This window comes from Canis lupus, chromosome 14 (assembly GCF_011100685.1).
Source record: "Canis lupus familiaris isolate Mischka breed German Shepherd chromosome 14, alternate assembly UU_Cfam_GSD_1.0, whole genome shotgun sequence".
Classification (NCBI taxonomy): domain Eukaryota; kingdom Metazoa; phylum Chordata; class Mammalia; order Carnivora; family Canidae; genus Canis; species Canis lupus.
The window spans coordinates 23,499,180-23,519,777 of NC_049235.1; the positions used below are offsets into that span (position 1 = coordinate 23,499,180).

The 20,598-nt window shown below is 39.8% G+C and overlaps 1 protein-coding gene and 2 long non-coding RNA genes across 7 annotated transcripts in view; 2 read left to right on the forward strand and 1 right to left on the reverse strand.

Moving 5' to 3' along the window:
- The window catches only part of LOC106559691, a 104,708-nt gene extending 88,698 nt beyond the window's left edge, over window positions 1-16,010 (reverse strand). Inside the window, exon 1 of one of the 4 annotated variants that reach the window (XR_005369445.1) lies at window positions 15,546-16,010. This is a non-coding gene — a long non-coding RNA (uncharacterized LOC106559691). The remainder of the gene's footprint in view (window positions 1-15,545) is intronic. The other 3 variants (XR_005369446.1, XR_005369449.1, XR_005369444.1) reach the window with 3 other exon arrangements.
- Window positions 15,034-20,598, forward strand: part of GLCCI1 (glucocorticoid induced 1) — a 100,318-nt gene continuing 94,753 nt past the window's right edge. Inside the window, exon 1 of one of the 2 annotated variants that reach the window (XM_038556906.1) lies at window positions 15,034-15,581. In XM_038556906.1, the coding sequence (XP_038412834.1) occupies window positions 15,107-15,581 (475 nt within the window). In that variant the 5' untranslated portion in view covers window positions 15,034-15,106. The remainder of the gene's footprint in view (window positions 15,582-20,598) is intronic. The other variant, XM_038556907.1, reaches the window with a different exon arrangement.
- Window positions 16,059-18,694, forward strand: LOC119866248. The gene is made up of 2 exons (XR_005369452.1): window positions 16,059-16,281; window positions 17,959-18,694. It is a non-coding gene; the product is annotated as an uncharacterized LOC119866248 (long non-coding RNA).

A 20,598-nucleotide genomic window follows, 5' to 3' on the forward strand; every position in this document is an offset into this window, starting at 1 on the left:
CCCAAGATCCCATTTTCATCCTTGCTTTATTTTTACTGTCAAATTTCTCAAAAAGAACATTTTACATCAATCATATTTTACTTCTCAATCTTTTCATGAACCCAACTATAACCTGGCTCCCACAGAGCCATATTTTATAGATCCTGCTGGTTTGAAATTACTTGTGTTCAGATCCAATGACTTTTTGTGTAGTCCTTAACCTTCTTAACCCACTCAGTAGCATTTGATATTGCTGATAATCCTATTTTTTTTCAAAACTTTATCAATTAGTGATCATTTAATCATAAGAGCAGTAATCTATTCAAACAATTAAAACAAGGGGGATTTTAATATAAGACCTCAGGAAGCTTTCCCACAGAATGCATAATTAGAGAAGGATTGGAATCAGGAACTGGGAAGCTATCTGTAACCAATAAAGTTTTAACAAATGATTATTGATCACCTGTTATATTCTAGGCACTGGCTAGGTGTTAAGTGATCAAGTACTGAACAGAATAGACAAGGTCCTGACCTTAGAGACTTTACAATCTAGTGGAGGAGGTTAAACATAAGCAAGCAAACAAATGTGCATTTACAACTTGTGATGAACATTACAAATGAACCAGATTTGCTTAATGATAGATTGTTATAGGGTATTAGTGACAGGCGAGGACTCACAAAGGATACTCTGAAAACATGACATTTAAACTGAACTATGAAGAATGTGAGGAAGCCACTCAGGGAAACTGAGGAGTGTGAGGGATGTGGAAGGAGTGTTTCAGGCTGAAGATAACCTGTGTGAAGACCCTGCAGTAGGGTTTTGGAGTAAATGAAAGGAGACCATTTTGGCTGGAACTTAAAAGGTGAGGCAGAGAACAGAGCAAGATTAGTCTGGGGAAGGAGGCTGAAGCCAGATCAGGACAGGCCTTTTAAGCTATTTTAAGGAATTTGGATTTGATTGCAAAGTAATTGGAAGATATTGAACTGATTTAAGCAGCAAACAACATGGTCCAATATATTTCTAGGTTTATTGCAACTGATAAGCAGAGAATCGATTAAAGAAGGCAAGAGTAGAAGTGGAAAGACCAGTTGGCAGCTGTAGCAATAATGTAGGTAAGAGATGATGGTAGTTTGTGAGCTAATGGAGTAGCAGAGGACATGGAGAGAAGGGAATGGATTAGACATATTTTTGTGAAGAGCAAATGAGAGGACAAGATAATGGGTTGGATTGGGGAGGGAAGGAGAGTGAGAAACTTAGAATATTACTCAGGTCATGTTATTTAGAATAACTAGGTGGATGGTGATACCATTTACTGAAGTGGGAAAAAAAATATAGATTGAATTTTTTTTTTGATGGGAGGGGAAAGCAAGAATATAAAAATTAAAAGTTTAGTTCTATTTCAATACATTACTATCAGATATTCATGGAGACTTGACACATCAGATAGGCAAAGGAATGTTGAATTTGAAGGAAATGCCTGGGCTGGAGATTCTGATTTGGGAGTTGCCAGCATTTTAGAATACTTAATGTCATGGGAATGGTTGAAATCACTAAGAAGAAACAAAAGATAGAGCCCAATTTATAGAGGGGATTGGAGGAAGAAAAACTCCTGAGGGATACTGAACAGGAGTGGCTAGAAAACTAGGAAGCAGAAATATGTACTTATCAATAGTTATTTGAATGTAAATGGACTTAACAGTCCAATCAAAAGACATAGGGTGATGGAATGTATAAAAAAGCAAACCCATCTATATGCTGTCTACAAGAGACTCATTTCAGATCTAAAGACACATGCAGGGGTACCTGGGTGGCTGAGTTGGTTAAGCAGCCAACTCTTGATTTTGGCTTTGGTCATATCTCAAGATCCTAGGATCAAGCCATGTATCAGACTTCCCACTCCTCAGAGAGTCTGCTTGAAATTCTCTCTCCCTCTCCCTTTGCCCCTCCTGCTGCACTCTCTCACACATACTGTCTCTAAATAAATAAATAAAATATTTAAAGACACACGCATATTGAAAGTGAAAGGATGGAGAAACATTTGTTATGCATACAAATGTCAGAAGAAAGCTGGGGTAGCAATACTTTTATCAAATAGTCCTTAAAACAAAGATTGTAACAAGAGACAAAGAACACTATATAATAATAAAGGGGACAATCCAACAAGATATAACAATTGTAAATATTGATGCACCCAACATGAGGGCACCCAAATATATAAAACAGCTAATAACAAACATAAAGGAAATAATTGATAATAATATAATAATAGTAAGGGACTTTAACACCCCATTTACATCAATAAACTGATCATCCAAACAGAAAATCAAAAAGGAAACAGTGACTTTGAATGATACACTAGACCAGATGGATTTAACAGATATATTCAGAACATTCCATCCTAAAAAAATAGAATACACATTCTTTTCATGTGCATAGAGAACGTTCTCCAGAATAGATCACATATTAAGACAGAAAACAAGTCTCAACACTTTCAAAAAGAGCGAAGGCATGCCATGCATCTTTCCTGACCACAACACTATAAAACTGGAGGTCAATCACAAGAAAAAGTCTGGAAAGACCACAAACACAAGGAGGTTAAATAACATGCTACTAAACAATGAATGAGTTGACCAGAAATCAAAGAGGAAATTTAAAAGTACATAGAGAAAAATAAAAATTAAAACACAATGGTACAAAATCTTTGGAATGTACCAGCAGCAGTCCTAAGAGGGAAGTTTAAAGCAATACAGGCCTATTTCAAGAAACAAGAAAAATCTTGTTTAAAATAAACAACCTAATCTTACACTTAAAGGAGCTAGAAAAAGAACAAACAAAACCCCAAAACAGCAGAAGGAAGGAAATAATAAGGGTTAGACCAGAAAGAAATGATTTAGTTTCTATTATAGAAACTAAAGAAACAATAGAACAGATCGATGACACCAGGAGCTGGTTCTTTGAAAAGATCAACACAATTAATCAACCTTTAATCAGTTTCGCCAACAAACCAAACCAAAACAAAACAAACAAGGGAGGACTCTAAATCACAAATGCAAAAGGAGAAATAACAACAGACACCACAGAAATGCAAAGGATTGTAAGAATATTATGCAAAATAATATGCAAAAAAATTGGACAACCTAGAAAAAAATAGATAAATTCTTAGAACCATATAACCTACTAAAACTGAAGCAGGAAAAAAATAGAAAACATGACCAGATCGATTACCAGCAATGAACAAAAGTCCAGGACCAGATGGCTTCACGGGTGAATTCTACCAAACTTTAAAGAATTTATATCTATTCTTCTCAAACTGTTCCAAAAATAGAAGAGGAAAGAAAACTTTCAAATTCATTCTATGAAGCCAGAATTACTCTGATACCAAAGCTGGATAAAGACACCACAAAAAAAGAGAACTGCAAGCCAGTATCTCTGATGAACATAGATGCAAAAATCCTCAACAAAATATTGGCAAACCGAATCCTACAATACGTGTAAAAAACCATTCACCACCATCAACTAGGATTTATTTCCAGGATGCAAGGGTGTTTGAATATTCACAAGTCAATCAACATGATATATCACATCAATAAGAGAAAGGATAAAAACCATAAGATCATTTCAATAGATGCAGAAAAAGCATTTATCAAAGTACAACACCCAATCATAATAAAGACCCTCAACTAAGTAGGTTTAGAGAGAGCATACTTCAACGTAATGAAACCTTATATGAAAAACCCACAGTTCACATCATAGTCAAAGGGGAAAATACCTGTTTTTCCCCAAAGGTCAGAAACAAGAAAGAGTGTCCACTCCCACCACTTTTATTTAACATAATACTGGAAGTCCTAGCCATAGCACTCAGACAAGAAAATGGAATAAAAGGCATCCAAATTGGTAAGGAAGAAGTAAAACTTTAACTATTTGCAGAGGACATGATACTAGGTATAGAAAATCCTAAAGACTACACCAAAAAACTACTAGAACTGGTAAGTACATTCAATAAAGCCATAGGATACAAAAATCAATGTACAGAGATACATAATATTTCTATACATGAATAGTGAAACAGCAGAGAAATTAAGGAAACAATCCCACTTACAATTCTACCAAAAATAATAAAATACCTAGGAATAAACTTAACCAAAGAGGTAAAAGACTTATACTCTGAAAAATATAAAACACTGACAAAAGAAATTGAAGAGGACACAAATAAATGGAAAGACATTCCATGCTCATGGATTGGAAGAATATGGTTAAAATGTCTGTACTACCAAATGCAATCCACAGATTTAATGCAATTTCTATCAAATATCAAGAGCATATTTCACAGACCTTGAACAATCCTAAAATCAGAAAAGAATCAGAAAAGATCCAAACAGCCAAAGCAATCTTGAAAAAAAAAAAAAAAAGCTGGAGGTATCACAATTCCAGACTTTAAGTTATATTACAAAGCTGTAATAATCAAAACAGTATGATACTGGCACAAAAATAGACACTGATCAACAGAACAGAATAGAGAGCCCAGAAACAAACCCAGAGTTATATGGTCAATAAATCTTCAATGAGAGATACAAGATTATGCAATGGGAAAAGACAAACTCTTCAACAGATAGTGTTGGGAAAACTGGACAGCTACATGTAAAAGGATGAAACTGTACCACTTTCTTATACCATACACAAAATTACACTCAAAATGGATTAAGGACCTAAATGTGAGACCTGAAATCAGAAAAATTCTAGAGGAAAGGACAGAAAGAAATTTCTCTGACAGTGGCTGTAGCAACATCTTTTTAGGTGTGTCTCCTGAGGCAAGGGAAACAAAAGTAAAAATAAACTATTGGGACTACATCAAAATGTAGCTTTGACTACATCAAACCTTCTTCACAGCAAAGGAAATAACAAAACTAAGAATCTGGTCCAATCAAGAATGGGAGAATATATTTGCAAATGACATATCCCATCAAGGGTTGTATCCAAAATCTATAAAGAACTTATAAAACTCAACACCCAAAAACCAGATAATCCAAATAAAATATGGGCAGAAGACATGAACAGACATTTCTCCAAAGACCACCTACAGATGGCCAGCAGACACATGAAAAGATGCTCAAAATCACTCATTATCAGGGAAGGACAAATCAAAACTACAATAAGCTATCACCTCACACCTGTCAGAATGGCTAAAATAAAAAACTCAAGAAATAGCGTTGATGACAATGTGGAGAAAAAAAAAAAACATCATACATTGTTTGTGGGAATGCAAACTGGTATAGCCACTGTTAACGATAATATTCAGGTTCCCCCCCCAAAATTAAAAATAGAACTGCTATAATCCAGTAATCACACTACTGGGCATTTACCCAAAGAATATGAACACACTCATTTGAAAGGATATATGCACTCCTATGTTTACTACAGCATTATTTACAATAGCTAAATTATGAGAGCAGCCCAACTGCACATCAACAAATGAATGGATAATGGAGGTGTAGTATGTATATACAATGGAATATTATTCAACCATTAAAAAAGAACAAAGTCTTGCTATTTGCAGCATGAATAGAGCAAAAGAATATAATGCTGAGCAAAAGAAGTCAGAGGAAGACAAATACCATGTGATCTCACTCATAAGTGGAATTTAAGAAACAAAACAGCAAACAAAGGATAAAAAAAAAGAGACAGCCCAAAAAACAGATTCTTCACTACAGAGAACAAATGAATAGTTACCAGAGGGGACGTTGGTGGGGGGATGGGTGAAATGGGTGATGGGGATTAAGAGTATACTTATCATGAAGAGCACTGAATCATCTATAGAATTGTTGAATCAGGGAATCCCTGGGTGGCTCAGCGGTTTAGCGCCTGCCTTCGGCCCAGAGCATAATCCTGGGGTCCCGGGATCGAGCCCCACATCAGTCTCCCTGAATGGAGCCTGATTCTCCCTCTGCCTGTGTCTCTGCCTTTCTTTCTCTCTGTGTCTCTCATGAATAAATAAAATCTTAAAAAAAAATTGTTGAATCACTACACTGGAATTAAAATTTAAAAATAATAAGTAGGAGTTAAAAAAAAAAAGGAAAAAAGAAAAGTAGGTGGTAGATCAGGCAATTGAAGTTAGACTCCAATAGGAGAGTTCTTTTGTCAAGAAGTTGAGCCTGACCAACTATGTTGAAAACTGCTAAAAGTTGGATTAGGATGATATCCAAGGAATATTGATTTGGTCTGGCAATATGGAGGCTGTTGACAACATTGATTAGTAGTTTTCAGTGGCATGTGCAGGTGGAGGCCAGATGAGAGTATATTGAACAAGAAATCAGAGTTAACTTGTAGACAATGTTCTCAAGAAGAGTTGCTATGAAGGAATCAGGGAATTAGGGCTGCAAATGGAAAGGGATACAACAAGAATCTTTGCTTTGCTTTTTAAAAATGTTCCAATGGAGCTTGTTCATACATATTGGGAATAATCAAGCATTGGATAATGGACAAGAGGGAGGGGAAGTAAGAAAGGGATTTAAATCACAAGTAGAAGAAATGACTTTTGGTAGAAGAGGAGAAAATGTACCACTTATAAAGGAAAGAGAAATTGGGCCAAATGTCAAAAGATTTGTAGACTTGATGGTAGGGATATACTGCAGTTGTTTGCGGGGGCGGGGGGTGGGCAGGCGGGCAGGTGTAGGGATGGCTTTAGATGATTGAAAAAGAAAAGGGGTAAGACATAAAATAATCATCTTGCAGAAACTGAACATTCTGCCAGGTTCCTTTCTCTCCCCCCCCTCTTTCTATTCCCCCTCCCATCAAATTTATTTTCAGAAACACCAAACTCCATTTGATTAAAGATTGCTTCTTTTCTGCCTTCTTTTCTCGTTTATTTTGTCCTTGATTCTCTTGTTCTTTATTCCTACATTCTTCTCCCTTGTTCCCCTCGCTTCAAGTATTGGATATATGTGAATACCCCTAAATCCACATCTCTGCTGTTCTCAACTTCACTATCATTTAAAAACTACCTTCAAACATTTTTTTCCTCTTTTTTCTTCTTGTATCTATATGAGATGGTTGGAATCAACTACACTTATTGTGGTAATCATTTTGAAAAATATATATGTGAATCCAATCCTTGTGCTGTGAATCCAATTCTTGTGCTGTATATACCTTAGACTTATACCATACTGTGTATCAGTTACAGCTTAATAAGACAAAGAAAAAAACTGCCTTCACTTGAATATCCTCTGGTTCTTTTATTTATAGCTGAATTCATAATTATCTTCTCATCAAATCTACTCATTCTCCTGGCTGCCATGTCGAAGCCACTACTATCCTGCCAGCATTACAATCCTGAAGCTTCAGAGTTGTCTGACCTACTTTCAAAGTCCCTCAGCTGAGAAGATCTATCAACTTTCATGTTTTCCTCTCTACATCCTCTGTCATTCCCCTAACTCTCATTACATAAACTCACATGGATTATCACCCAAGACTGCTAAATCATCTTCCAGTATGCAATCTCCTATCCAGGTTGAAAACTGTCCTTGCATCAGTCTTCATGAAGCATAGCACCACTCATGTTCTCCCTACCCATTTGAGAGTCTGATAGCTCCTCACTACATACTCTATATAAAGTACAGGCCTTGCCCACTAACACCCATGACCGGTCATCCACAGATCCAGGTTTGTCTTTCATCAATAATCAATCAAGGTAGACTGTCCAATTATCTCGTAACATATCCTGTGTCTTCCTAAAGACAAGACTTCCCCATATTTTTCTTCCTGGTGCCTTTCCTCAACAGTGATCTTTCCCTCTCATCACTTCCATGTTCTTTTATTTACACCTCTCCTCTTGAAGACATATGTTTAGAAATCATTTTTGCCTCGATTTGTAGGCATAGCTTTTTGCCTCTGATAGACTACAATTTACCAAAGTGTGAGAACGGATGTGCCCTACAGAGTATACAGCAGTGTCTGACACTCTGAAAACATTTAATAAGGAACTTGATGAGGCCTGCTGCCAGTAATGTGTTATTAAATCTTCATATAGGCTAATTAGATGTATTAGTACAGGCTCTTTCAATAAGATGCTGAATAGGACACTGAAAGTTATGTGCTACAAAAAGCTTAAAATAATAACAAGAAACTTCTCTCATCAAGCACTGATGAATTGATTGCACTTTAACAACAGTGCCTTAACTCACTCATGTAGTAAAGAGTAAAATTCAGACACATAAGAGGAAATTAATCCAGAACACATTTTAATCACTCTGAAATCTCATAAAAAAACAAAGTAACACTATGATAATCAAGCATACTCTCTTCATAGGATTACTGCTGCTCTCATGCATTGTTGACACTGTGTTCAGAGCTAAAACAAATACAATGCCACAGTATGAAAAGAGAATATCTGCAGTTTTCTTTGGTCCCCACATCTTCAGCTTCTGAATGTCCTGGCTTTGTACAATATAGTCTTTTAGTTAAGTGATAAAAGTCAGCTTATATATCAGCTTAGGGAATGTGCCCCTGGCATCAGAGTTGGCTATAGAAATTGCTGTGGAAATGAAAGCTGAAAACCTGGTGGTCCTCATCACTGTTTTCTACTCTTTTTTTAGATTTTATTTATTTATTCATGAGAGACACACAGAGAGAGAAGCAGAGACGTAGGCAGAGGGAGAAGCAGGCTCCATGCAGGGTGCCCGATGTGGGACTCGATCCCAGGATCCCAGGATCACGCCCTAAGCCAAAGGCAGATGCTCAACTGCTGAGCCACCTAGGCATTCCTGTTTTCTATTCTTGTAGGAATACTTACATACTTGCTCTTTTGATATTTACTCTTTAAAAATTAGATAACCCCTATTTCTATTGCTTCTTTTGGACTTCTTTTAGAAAAAAGCATTGGGAAAAAGTTCCTTGACATTGGTCTTAGCAAGGATTTTATGGATACAATGCCCAGAGTACAAGAAACAAAAGCAAAAACAAACAAGTGAAACTATATTAAACTAAAAAGCCGGGCAGCCTTGGTGGCTTAGTGGTTTAGCACTGCCTTCAGCCAAGGCGTAATCCTGGAGACCTAGGATCAAGTCCTACGTCGGGCTCCCTGCGTGGAGCCTGCTTCTCCCTCTGCCTCTCTCTCTCACTCTCTGTATCTCTAATGAATAAATAAAAATTAAAAAGAAAAAAGTCTTCTACACAGCAAAGGAAATGGGCAAAGGATCTAAACAGATACTTTTTTCAAAAAAGACATTCACATGGTCAACAGGTACATGAAAAGATGCTCAACATTATTAATCATCAGAGAAGTGCAAATCAAAACCACAATGAAATACCAACTCACACTTGTTAGAATTTCTTTTTCAGAAAAGACAAGAGATAACAAGTGCTGGTGAGGCTACGCAGAAAAAGGACCCCTTGGGACACCTGCGTAGCTCAGCAGTTGAGTGTCTACCTTTGGCTCAGGTCATGATCCTGGGGTCCTGGGATTGAGTCCCACATCACACTCCCTGCTGGGAGCTTGCTTCCCCCTCTGCCTATGTCTCTGCCTCTCTCTGTGTCTCTCATGATTAAATAAATAAAATCTTAAAAAAAAAAAAAGAAAGAAAAAGTACCCCTTGAGCACTGCTGGTGAAAATGTAGAGTGGTGCAGCCACTATGGAAAACAGGATGGAAATTCCTCAAAAGATTAAAAGTAGAACTAGCATATAATTTAGCAATCCCACTTTTGGATATATTTCCAAAGAAAATGAAATGAGTAGGTAGGTCAAAGAGATATTTGCAAACCCATGTTCATTGCACATTTATAATAGTCAAGACATGGAAACATAGAAATATAAAATATACACAATACAATGTAATATTCTTTAGTCATAAAAAGAAAAAATTCCTGCCATTTGTGATTACATGGATGAAACTTAAAGGCATTTTGCTAAGTAAAATAAGTCAGATGTAGAAAGACAAATACTAAACATTCTTACTTATATGTGGAATCTAAAAAAAATAAATAAACCTGAACTTATCTAATAGAGAACAGATTGGTGGTTACCAAGGGCAGGGAGTGGGGAGTGAGGGAAATGGGTGAAAGTGGTCAAAAGATACAGACTTCTAGTTATAAAATGAATAAACTCTGGAGCTGAAATATACAGTGAGATGACTGTAGTTGACAATACTATACTGTATATTTGAAAGTTGCTAAGAAAATAGATTTTTAAAAGTTCTCACCACACGCATAGGTCATGGATGTGTTAAATAACCTTATAGTGTTCATCATTTTGCATTATAGACCTAGATAGCCCCAAATCATTATTAAACTTACACAATCTTATGTCATTATATCTCAATAAAACTAGAGAAAAAAAAAGCAAAATTTGTATTATTTACATGAAATGTTCCTTTCTACTTAAACACATTTTTTTTTTTCAGTTCCTTTATATAGGCCTCTTGAGAATAGCCGTTCTTAACAGTGAGAGAGAACTGTCTACAAGTCGGCAGGATGTCATTCCCTAACTGTCCTCAACTGTGCTTCTCTGTCCATTTCACTTGGTTATTTTTTTTTTCTGCAAATGTCAACTGCCTGTTTCTCCATCACCAATTTCACTGTCCATTTCAAACCTCTGATGAGCCTCCAATATCCACTAGGGCTAATATTTTTCACTTTGCCTGTATACTCAGCAGAATATAATTTATGCTTTCTTTTTGAACACCAATTCCAATGCAAATATCTGTGTGGTTTATAGGAGCTGCATGGCACATTTTTTTCTGCTTTGTGGCTATGTCTTTTCAGCAGATCTACCTATGGTCGTATGTATTTTTTCTGATAAAAGGCACAATTTGGGTTCGACAAGCACTTGTTAAAATTTGCTACTCTTTCAACAATATTGAGCATATATGGATCGTCTACCATGTACCAAGCACTGTTATGAAGATTCAGCAGTTGTAAAACAAAAAGTCTTGCTTTCATAGTTCTTATATTCTAGATGGACAAAACAAAAAATAATTATAATAGGTTGGATTGTGATAGGCTTTCTGGGGGAAAAAAGTAGGATACAGATTAGGAAATGCGTAGGGGTGTTTGCAATTTTTAAAGGGTTTTCAGAAAAGCTCTCATCATGAAGGTGATGACTTCTGAGTAAAGAGCTGGTGGAAATTAGGGAGCAAACCATGTGAATATCTGGGGCAAGAACTTTTCAGGCAGAGGGAGCAGCACCCAGTGCAAAGGCGCACGCAGGCTGTCACAAGCAGTAAGGATTTTTATTGTAAGCATCTGCCAGGGACAAAAATTCAGGCAAGGCTTTTTTTGTTGTTGCTATAAAGAATCTACCTACAACAGAGTTTAATCAGCTTAAGATGAACATCAGTGCAGATCTGTTTAGTGTTCTTTCTCAGCCATGACCTCATTGCTAATACTGACAGCCTGGACTGCCTCTTAGATTTGGATGAATCTTGGACATGCAGCCTGGCAAACCTGGATGAAACCAGAAAAGAGAGGTTTGATTGCTCTGTAGGCCCGATGCTCCTTTACCTCATTTTCTCTCTACATGGGGCCGGATATTAATCATATGTAGTCATTGATTCCAAGTTTTAATTTAACCTAAAACATGTCCATTACTATATATGAACGAAGAAGATAATATACTAGAACTTTACCTCAAATGAGCTAATGGTAATTTCTGTCCCACAGACAGCCAAGACATAAGGCTACTGAGAGCAAAGGTGGCTCCCGTGCCATCGAACTGTTTTTTCAATGTTATTTTCTTCTAGTCAGGGCAACATAGTAAGGAGGTCATTACTAACATTAAGTCTCATATAGAATTTCCAGAGATTGTCCCACTTATATTCAACCAATAGAAATAATCTGCCCTGGACCTTTTTTTTTTTTTTTGGATTTTATTTATTAACAAGAGACACACAGAGAGAGGAAGAGACATAGGCAGAGGGAGAAGCAGGCTCCATGCAGGGAGCCCAATGTGGGATTCAATCCTGGATCCCAGGATCATGCCCTGAGAGAACAGCAGACGCTCAACGCTGAGCCACTCAGGCATCCCATGCCCTGGGCCATTCTATTCTAGCTAACACAGTGGTGTAACAGTGCTCTGCTACTCAAGCTAGCCACACCTCCTTCTCAGGATTTTCTAATTTACTGAGGAGAACATTTTCCTAAAGCTTCTGTGATGCCCTAGGAGCCTACTCTCAGCCTTGATGAGGATAAAGCATTATTAAGAACTCAACACAAAGACATTTGAAAGCAGGTTTAGTTTATTTTAGCCCACCTTTGATTTGTTTGGAGACTGAACTCCTTACACAGGAAGATCAGTACTTACATGAGAATAAAGGCTTAAGAGACAACCAAGATTTCTTTAGCAAAGAGAAGCTGATTGAACATCTAAACAGGTCATGATGACTTATAAGTAACTAAAAATAGGATTTTAGGACATTAGTAGTTCTCTGTGTGGGTCATTTAGATTTGCTTTAGATGACTGATTTAATTGGCTATGGTAGAATTTGAACATACACCGAAAACCTTTAAAATATGGCTAGGTATGCGGTTTTAGATCCAAATCAAGTATTGATCATTATGACTGTGGCTTGGTATAAATTTAGAATTATTGTAATCTAATGTGTTGAGGTTGTTCCATACTTATATTTAGGAGAGGCCAGAGAGGATATTTCTATAATGAAACTATGCTGTAATCAAATCAAAACTTAGTAATTTACTGGCCTTTTTCTTTATTTCACATATTTTGATCTGTTAAAGTTTTTGTTTCTGATATGCTAAAAAAGTCACAGCAAAGAAGCTACTTACTTTTTCCCTCATGAAAGAATGCAATTTCCTAATTAATGAAGTCTTTTAGGTGGAAAAACTAACACAATAGATCAATTACACCAAATTTGAAAGAATAAAGTTTTTGCTCTATGTATAATTAAAATATATGTTATTGTGGAAAGAAAAGCATACGTAGTAGGCTATCTTCACTTGTAAAATTTCTTTTGAACTAGTGGGAACTTATCTCATACAGGAGATTTGTGAACTGTTTGTAAATTCTCTACCAATCGTATACTCCACAGCTTTATGCTGTGATGTGCTAGGATAGAGGGCTTATAGATTCAAGTTAGTTTACCTAAGTTGGATTCTTAGCTCCCTACTTACTAGCTGAGTAATCTCAGACAAGACTTTTAGCTTTTTTGTGCTATAGTGGAGAATGTCATGGGGATAATAATAGTATCCACCTTGCAGATTATAGGAGAACTAAATGACATAACACATAAAACATTCTTAGGCCAGTGGCTGGCATGTGATGAACGTTCATTAAATGTTAGCTATTATTCTAGTGTTTGATAGAGTGAGGAACTACCACCGGTCTTAATGGGAAGTACTGGATGCAATTCCTGTATTTTTTTTTTTAATTGGGTTTCATCTACTTTTCACAGAAGCTAGTATGCTTTTTGGTCTGAGAGCACAAGGAAACAGAGACGGATGGCTCCTCTAAGTGAAACTAACCCCTGAACATAGTGTCTAAAATCACAGGAAGCTTGTCAGTGTGGGCGGACACCAAGAGCAGACCGATTTGATAACCCCCTTCTCTCTCCATCTCTGTCTCTCTCTTTTTTAATCTCATGGAAATTAATGGAGAGAATCTGATGTATACCTTTAATTTAATTGTTCCCGCATAAGGTTTATAACCTTGGTCTGCTATAGGGGTAAACTTAGGTTTTTGATAGGCATCCAAAAATCGTTGTATCTCTCCAGTTTCACTGCAGAATAGAAACTAAATTTACCACAGTGGACTGTTACATTAAGTCTGGTATTTATTTCTCCCAAGAGGCCATCTGCTTCTGGGGAAAGGCAACGGGGTGCCCTCCATGAATATAACCAATTGATGGTGTAAGGATGTACAATTCATTGTTGACCCTTGCAATTCCGCTATTGTCTTGGAATGTAAGATTTGCTTCTCTTTTCACTGCGTAACTACAAACGTTAAGGGTAGACTTTCATAAAGAGCATTGGCCCGGCGTTCGATCCAGCTTCTAGACTTTGCTTTTGATGCCCTGAAGTTCTTTTGATCAATCAGCCCACTAAGCCACGAAAACTCAGGTTACTGAAGCTAGAGGGGAAGGGATGGGTTCTTCTGGTTCCACCTCTAAAACGTCCCAAAAGAGCAGGTGTACTTGCAAAGTTAAAGCAGGGTCGTCGGTCTCAAGTTGCACAATCGGCGCAGGAGGGTGGAGCCCTCGCAACTGGCTCACCCCAGAGTGTGTGTGTCTGTGGGTGTCGGGGCACGCGCAGGACACACACGGACGCACTTTCCGAGGGCAGCCCAAACTGCTGCCCTCGCCTCAAAGGCTGTCAACTCTCACGCCTCTCCCTGCGGCGCACTGCTGGCCCCCTCCCCACGCCTCTACTCCGTCACGCCCCGCCCCCAAGGTAGCATGCACCACTCTCATTGGTCACGGCTCCCCTCACTCCTACGCCGCGGCCAACCACTCGAGAGCTGGTGGAGCGCGGCGGAGCCAATGGGAGTGCTCGTTGCGGCCGCTGCCGGGTCCGGGCGCCGGGAGGCGGTGCCGGGGGCGGGGCGCGGGTGGGGAATCAGTTGCCGTTTGGAGTGAGGAGCGGGCGGAGGCGGCGGCGGCGGCGTTTGCGGTGGCGCGGGATCCGCGGGGAGCGAGACCCCTCCAGGCCCTTTCGTCCTGCCCCGGTCCCCAGAGGCAGGGGTCTGGGCCCTCCCTGCAGTTGGCGGGCGCTCCCGCGCGCGCAGCCCTGCGAGGCGGCGAGCGGCCCCTGAGGCGGCGTGAGCCGGACTGTGGTCCCTCTCCCCTGTCAGCGCGATGCCCGGGGCGGCGGCGGCGGCGGCGGCGGCGGCGGCTCCGGCTCCGCGCTCCTCGCGGGCCCGGCCGTGACCGCCTCCGGAGCCCGGCGCGGCGGTTGGGGCCGTTGGCGTTTGTTGTCGCAGCCTTCCCCTCCCCCTCGCCGCGGCGCCGAGGCTCGGAGGCGGCGGGGGTGCGCGTTGGGAAGGGGAGCGGGAGACTCCTCCTCCGGCCCCCGCGCCCCTCCCCCTTACACACTCGCACGCACTGCCGCGCCGGCTCCCACACGCTCGCGCGCCTCCCGCTCCGCGCCTCGGTGTCGGCGGCGGCGTCCCGGGCCTGGGAGCCACCATGTCCACTGCCTCCTCCTCCTCCAGTTCCTCTCAGACCCCTCACCCCCCGCCGCAGAGGATGCGGCGCAGCGCCGCGGGCTCCCCGCCCGCCGCCCCCTCGGCCGGCAGCGGGAGCGGTGCGGGCGGCGGCGGCGGCGGCGGCGGCGGCGGCGGCGTGGGGTGCGCCCCGGCTGCGGGAGCCGGCCGGCTGCTGCAGCCCATCCGCGCCACGGTGCCCTACCAGCTCCTGCGCGGCAGCCAGCACAGCCCCACGCGCCCGCCCGCCGCCGCCGCCGCCGCCGCCGCCTCGCTGGGCAGCCTCCCGGGGCCCGGCGCGGCCCGCGGCCCCAGCCCGCCCAGCCCTACGCCGCCGCCGGCCGCGGCCCCGACCGAGCCGGCGCCGCGGGCCAAGGGCCGCCCGAGACGGTCCCCCGAGAGCCAGCGGAGGAGCACCTCACCTGAGAGACGGAGCCCCGGCTCGCCCGTGTGCAGAGGTAGCGAGCCCAACCCTTCCGTCCTCCCGGGCGGCGGCTTCCCCGACGGTTCGGTCCGTGGAAACTCCAGCCTCTCCGGGCTTCTCTTTGCTAGTGCATTACCGAAGGTGTGAAAGTGGCTTTGGGAACCTCACCTCCCTGCGGTCGCCGCGGGGCTGCGGGGCTCGGAGGAGCGAACTGCAGAGCAACTTTTACTTGACCCACATGCCGCCCCTCAGATTTTATCTTCCATCACTCGCCTGCATCGAAAGGTTTTTTTTTTTTTTTTCCTTCCAGTTTGTGAGCTGATTAGCTCACTCACGTACGTGTGTGCTGTTGGTCGCGGGGGAAGGAGGAGCTGGGCAAAACACTTAAAAACACACGCACCCAAACTCTGGCAGCCCGAGAAGGTAGCGGGTGGTAATCTGCAGCCTCTTTGTGCTTTCCTGCGAAGTTCCTCGCAGTGTCCCTGAGACTACTGGGATCTGTATGAATATATTTCTCTTTTGGAAGGGTGATCTGTTGGGTGTGTAGGGGAGACAGTTGTGAATGTGCAGTTGAAGTGTGTTGTATAGTGTGGTGGTGGTGGTGGTGGTTGGATGGTGGGGATTTTTCTTTTTTTTTTTTTTTTGGTCTCCCTCTTTTCTCTACTTTATATAGTCATATGCATCACAGCAGTACTTCCCTGGAAATCGTCTATGCCCAACTCGGGATTTTCATGGTAAATTTCTAAAGACCTATTTGTGGAGTGTGCTCACTTTTTCCTTCCATTTTTAAGTACACTTAACAGTTCAGTTGAGCTGTTAAAGGATCTCAAGTTTCTTTTTTGTTAGGTGTCAAAGGTAATGGTGAGCTAGTGGATGCTGTCGGCTTCCCTTAATGTTTTGTGTTTTGGTTTGGTTTTGTTTATGTCTAGGGACACAGTGCATGATCTAGTTGAGTCCTGGGGGAGAAAAGGAAGATTAGCCAAAACAGGGACTTAAAGCTCATAAGGGAGAGTGGAGTAGCTAATATAATTAGATGCCAGGCTAGAGCTACAGATGCTGCTGCTGCTGCTGCTGCTCCTGCAGCAGCATTGTGGAGACAACTGATCATACCGAGTGGAAAACTCTCTGCTTGGAAGGGAAACACTGTGGAGCTCTCTGTACGTTTATGTGGTATGTGGAAATTTTTTTAATGGGGTTTTGTTTTTAAACTAAAGACTTAGAGAAAAGTGATTGTGTTATGATGGATTGCAGTTTGGCTGGTTTTTGTTTTTGTAAAAAAAATATTTCTGGCTGATAAATTAGCATGTTGCTAAGGCACTTGTTTTCAGACCACTTGATGGTGTGGCAGAGTAGGATGTAGTGCAATGGTATGTGTACAGGAGCACCAAGAAATACCTCCTGTAATCTGTATGCACCAGGAGGAATTTGCTCCCCCACTCCTCCCCCAGGTCAGGCCAGCTGCTGCAGAAACTGACATCCTCCAGCAAATCCTGAATGAATGAATGAAAACAACGTGATCGCCCTAATAATGACCACAACCGAACACAACATCTTTGGCTGTATTTTATAGAAAAGGCCACCATTTTCTAACAGATTAATGCCATATGCAGCTCCCATGCACATTTTCTGGAGCTATATGAAATGAGAGGTAAAGGAATGAATAGAAGGCAGCAGTTAAGAGAAATTTTTCAGTGATTTAGCTTCAACAGTACATAGATTGAGTTTTGGGATTTTCTTTTAGGGACTAATGTAACAGCCATAAAATAACCATTTCAGACTGTGTACACAGGGTTTTGTGGGCAGAGTAAGAGTAGTTGCTGCAACAATTTAATGGCCATCCAGTGCCTCCTCCCCTTTTGTTGATAAACACTAACATCTTACAACACATCCTAGTACAACTTGTTTTTCTGTATCCTTCAAAAGCCTTAATTGCTGAAGAATTACATGGTCCATCATAAAGTAGTTTTAATGAAATTTGTGATCAGGCTTAAGCTATCCTCTTTGTTGTAGTGTGGCGTATCCGAGTTAAATGCAATTTTAATGTAATCACGATGAAAACACTTTTCTGAGTCTGGTTGTGCAGCAGACAGATTTGCATCACCAGAGAGCTTGTATTGGGAATAGAAGAGGCTTTTCTGCTGTTTTTAACACCAGGTGCTTTGTCAGTTTCCTACATTTAAGGGATTTTGAATGCAGGCTCTTCAGCCCCCAGTTCCCTGATTATATTACCTTTATGTTACTTCTCCACATCCTGCCTTGCCACTCTCTACCCAAATTAAAACTGTGCAACTAATCTACTCTGTTTAGCTGGCCATTTAAAATCTGCGCTATGAACAGTTGAACAATCTTTCAAACATTATCTACTCAGTTTCTTTTAAATTCTGCAAGGTTCTGACTTCAGTGGATTTTAGCCTCCACAGGTCAAGGCTCCTGCTGCCGCCGCTGTTGCTGCTGCTGCTGCTGCAGACACTGACATCACTATACTGCATGAATGAAAAACAACAACGTGCTCCATTTCTTGCTCTCCACCTCCTTTTCTGCACACTTCTCTGTGTGTGTGTGTGTGTGTGTGTAAGAGGTGTTATGCTGCATTTAAAACTACATTTAAAAATGTTAAATTAAGTGGATGGTGGCTCAAGGGATATGTATTTAGTATAGAGGCATATTGTTTACAAAAAGCTTCAAGTGCTATGAGCATTTGGGCTGGAGGTGACATAACTGAGCATTCAGTATTTTTTTAAATCTGGACTGGTGGTTATGGAAGAAAATACAGAAGCTTTAAACACTTTTCTTTGTAACTGTTTTACCAAGAAGAAGTAATGAAACAACATGATTTCCAAACATGTTAGGTTATTATTTCCCTCTTAAACATTCTTAATATGTATATTTATAGGGTTATGGCTGTAGTAATAAAGAAATGACACTCTGATTATTTCACAAAGCTGAGGAAAAGCTGATTTTTGTAAAGATGCAATCAAATTTTAATAATTTATAAAATTCAACAAGATGGCAATTTATTTTTGTAGCACAATTTTAGATGATTTTAAAGGGTATCATAACAGAAGATACATAAATCTTTACCTTGCTCTGTATAAGGATATGAACTTTTACAAATTAAAACTATCTTGTTTATGCATGTGGATCATACTTTTGTTTGTATTTTTAAAATTTCTTTTGTATTTTTAAAACTTCAAGGTTTGTTATTTATATTCATTTCTTTACTTCTGCCATTAGCAAAATGTCACCCTCCCCCTTGTTTGGTTCTGAAGGGTCTTGAAGTGGTGAATGACAAGCTGCTGAATGCATCCTCAGACTCCCTGTGATGTGTTTGTAATAGATGTAAAATCATAAAGTATTATGCAAATAGTTATTTTTTTGTAATGGTAATACATAAAGTCTACCTTTGAGATAAATAGAACAACTCAAATGAGAATATAACAGGATGTTAGTGTTAAAAATTAATAATCCCCAAATCATGAGTAATATCCAAAAGAAAATAAAGTTGCTTCTTTCTGAAACCTCAGAGCAAAACCTATGGATTTAGAAACATTACAAATGCTCACAATTTTACTGTGTAAGCTAAGATAGTAAGTAGCAACTGCAAATCCTTTTGTGGTTTTTTTTGGTAAAGATTGAACATTAGGATGAATTACAAATTCTAAAAGATGAATTACAAATTCTAATGCAACTGCTTTAGAGTACTCCGGATGGAGAATACTGCTTATTCTTAAGTGTACTAAATCTAGTTTAAAAAAACATGGAAGAGCTTGTAATTTATATGGCTCCTTTTATGGAAAATAGCATGCGTTGATTCCTGATTTAACATAACATTTATTTAGGCCTAATGTGCTAGCAGGTTACTGACTCTAGAGTGAAATTTGATTAGATTTTTTCATGATTATTATTGAGAGCTTTATTGTTTTATACATTAAAAAGTTATGATTACATTTTAAAAGAAAATACAAAGCCAGCCAGCATGTAATGTTGAATGACTTCATGTAGTGTGCGTGTATGTCTTTGTGTTTTAATCAATTAATTTGCTTTCAGTTTTTTAATCTTTTCATTAAATTTCCCTCTTTGAGTCATTTTTGTGCTATGCCCAGTCTGTAGAATGCAACATTTTTAATTACTTTTTTCTCCCCCTTACTTTTTAGAGATACTTAGGCATTGTCTTCATATAAAGTTACTTCTCAGGCTGATATTCTTAGAAATTAAGGTCCTTCTAATGGCCCCCCTCTTTTAAAGTTAATTTTCTTAGAGTGCTTAGAGGACCTTGTTTCAAAGCTTTCCTATACTTGAGTAAAAATAGTTAAAAGTTGTGGGGGTTTTTGTTTTGTTTTGTTTTTTCCTAAAATGGCAGGTTTCAAATACTGATTTTTGGGAAAGGTTATAGGCCTTTGAGAACTACACTAAGTATCAGCGGCATTGATTATTTAGCTTTTCCCATCAGTTATGGTGCATAAGATTTCTAGTTCAGTGAATTCAATAGAAAAGTGAATTTATATAAGTTATTCTTAACTGTCTTACGTTTAAAGATTGTATTCTCAAATAAGGTATGCTAAGCCTATTGAATATCATACACCTAAGATACATAAAAGCACCTTTGTCAGTTTAACTCTATATATAGTTTTGTGTGTATATATTGAGCTAAAAATTATTTCATTATTTACAGTACTTTTTACAGAAGGACATGTCTTTCACTGCAGTCTACATTTCTTCAAGGATTTGATGCAAATTAGGATTTATGCATTGGGAAATGCTGAAGGGTAATGACATCCTTGTGGTCTTTTTTTTTTTTATTTGTGATAAATGCAGACTAAATGTGAACAAGGAAACAAAGAAATAATTGGGCTCCATGGCAATGCATAACAATGGAAATAAATGGCAATGTTCAATAAATGGCTAATAGGAGAAGGCTTTTCCTATGTCTGAAATTTAAACAAATTTCTAAAAGTCTACTTTACCAAAACTTTCACATGTAGTGAGCTAATAGTCTGCCAAAGAATAAATGCTAATGACCATGATATTCTTCATTTTAGTTCACTCTTTTC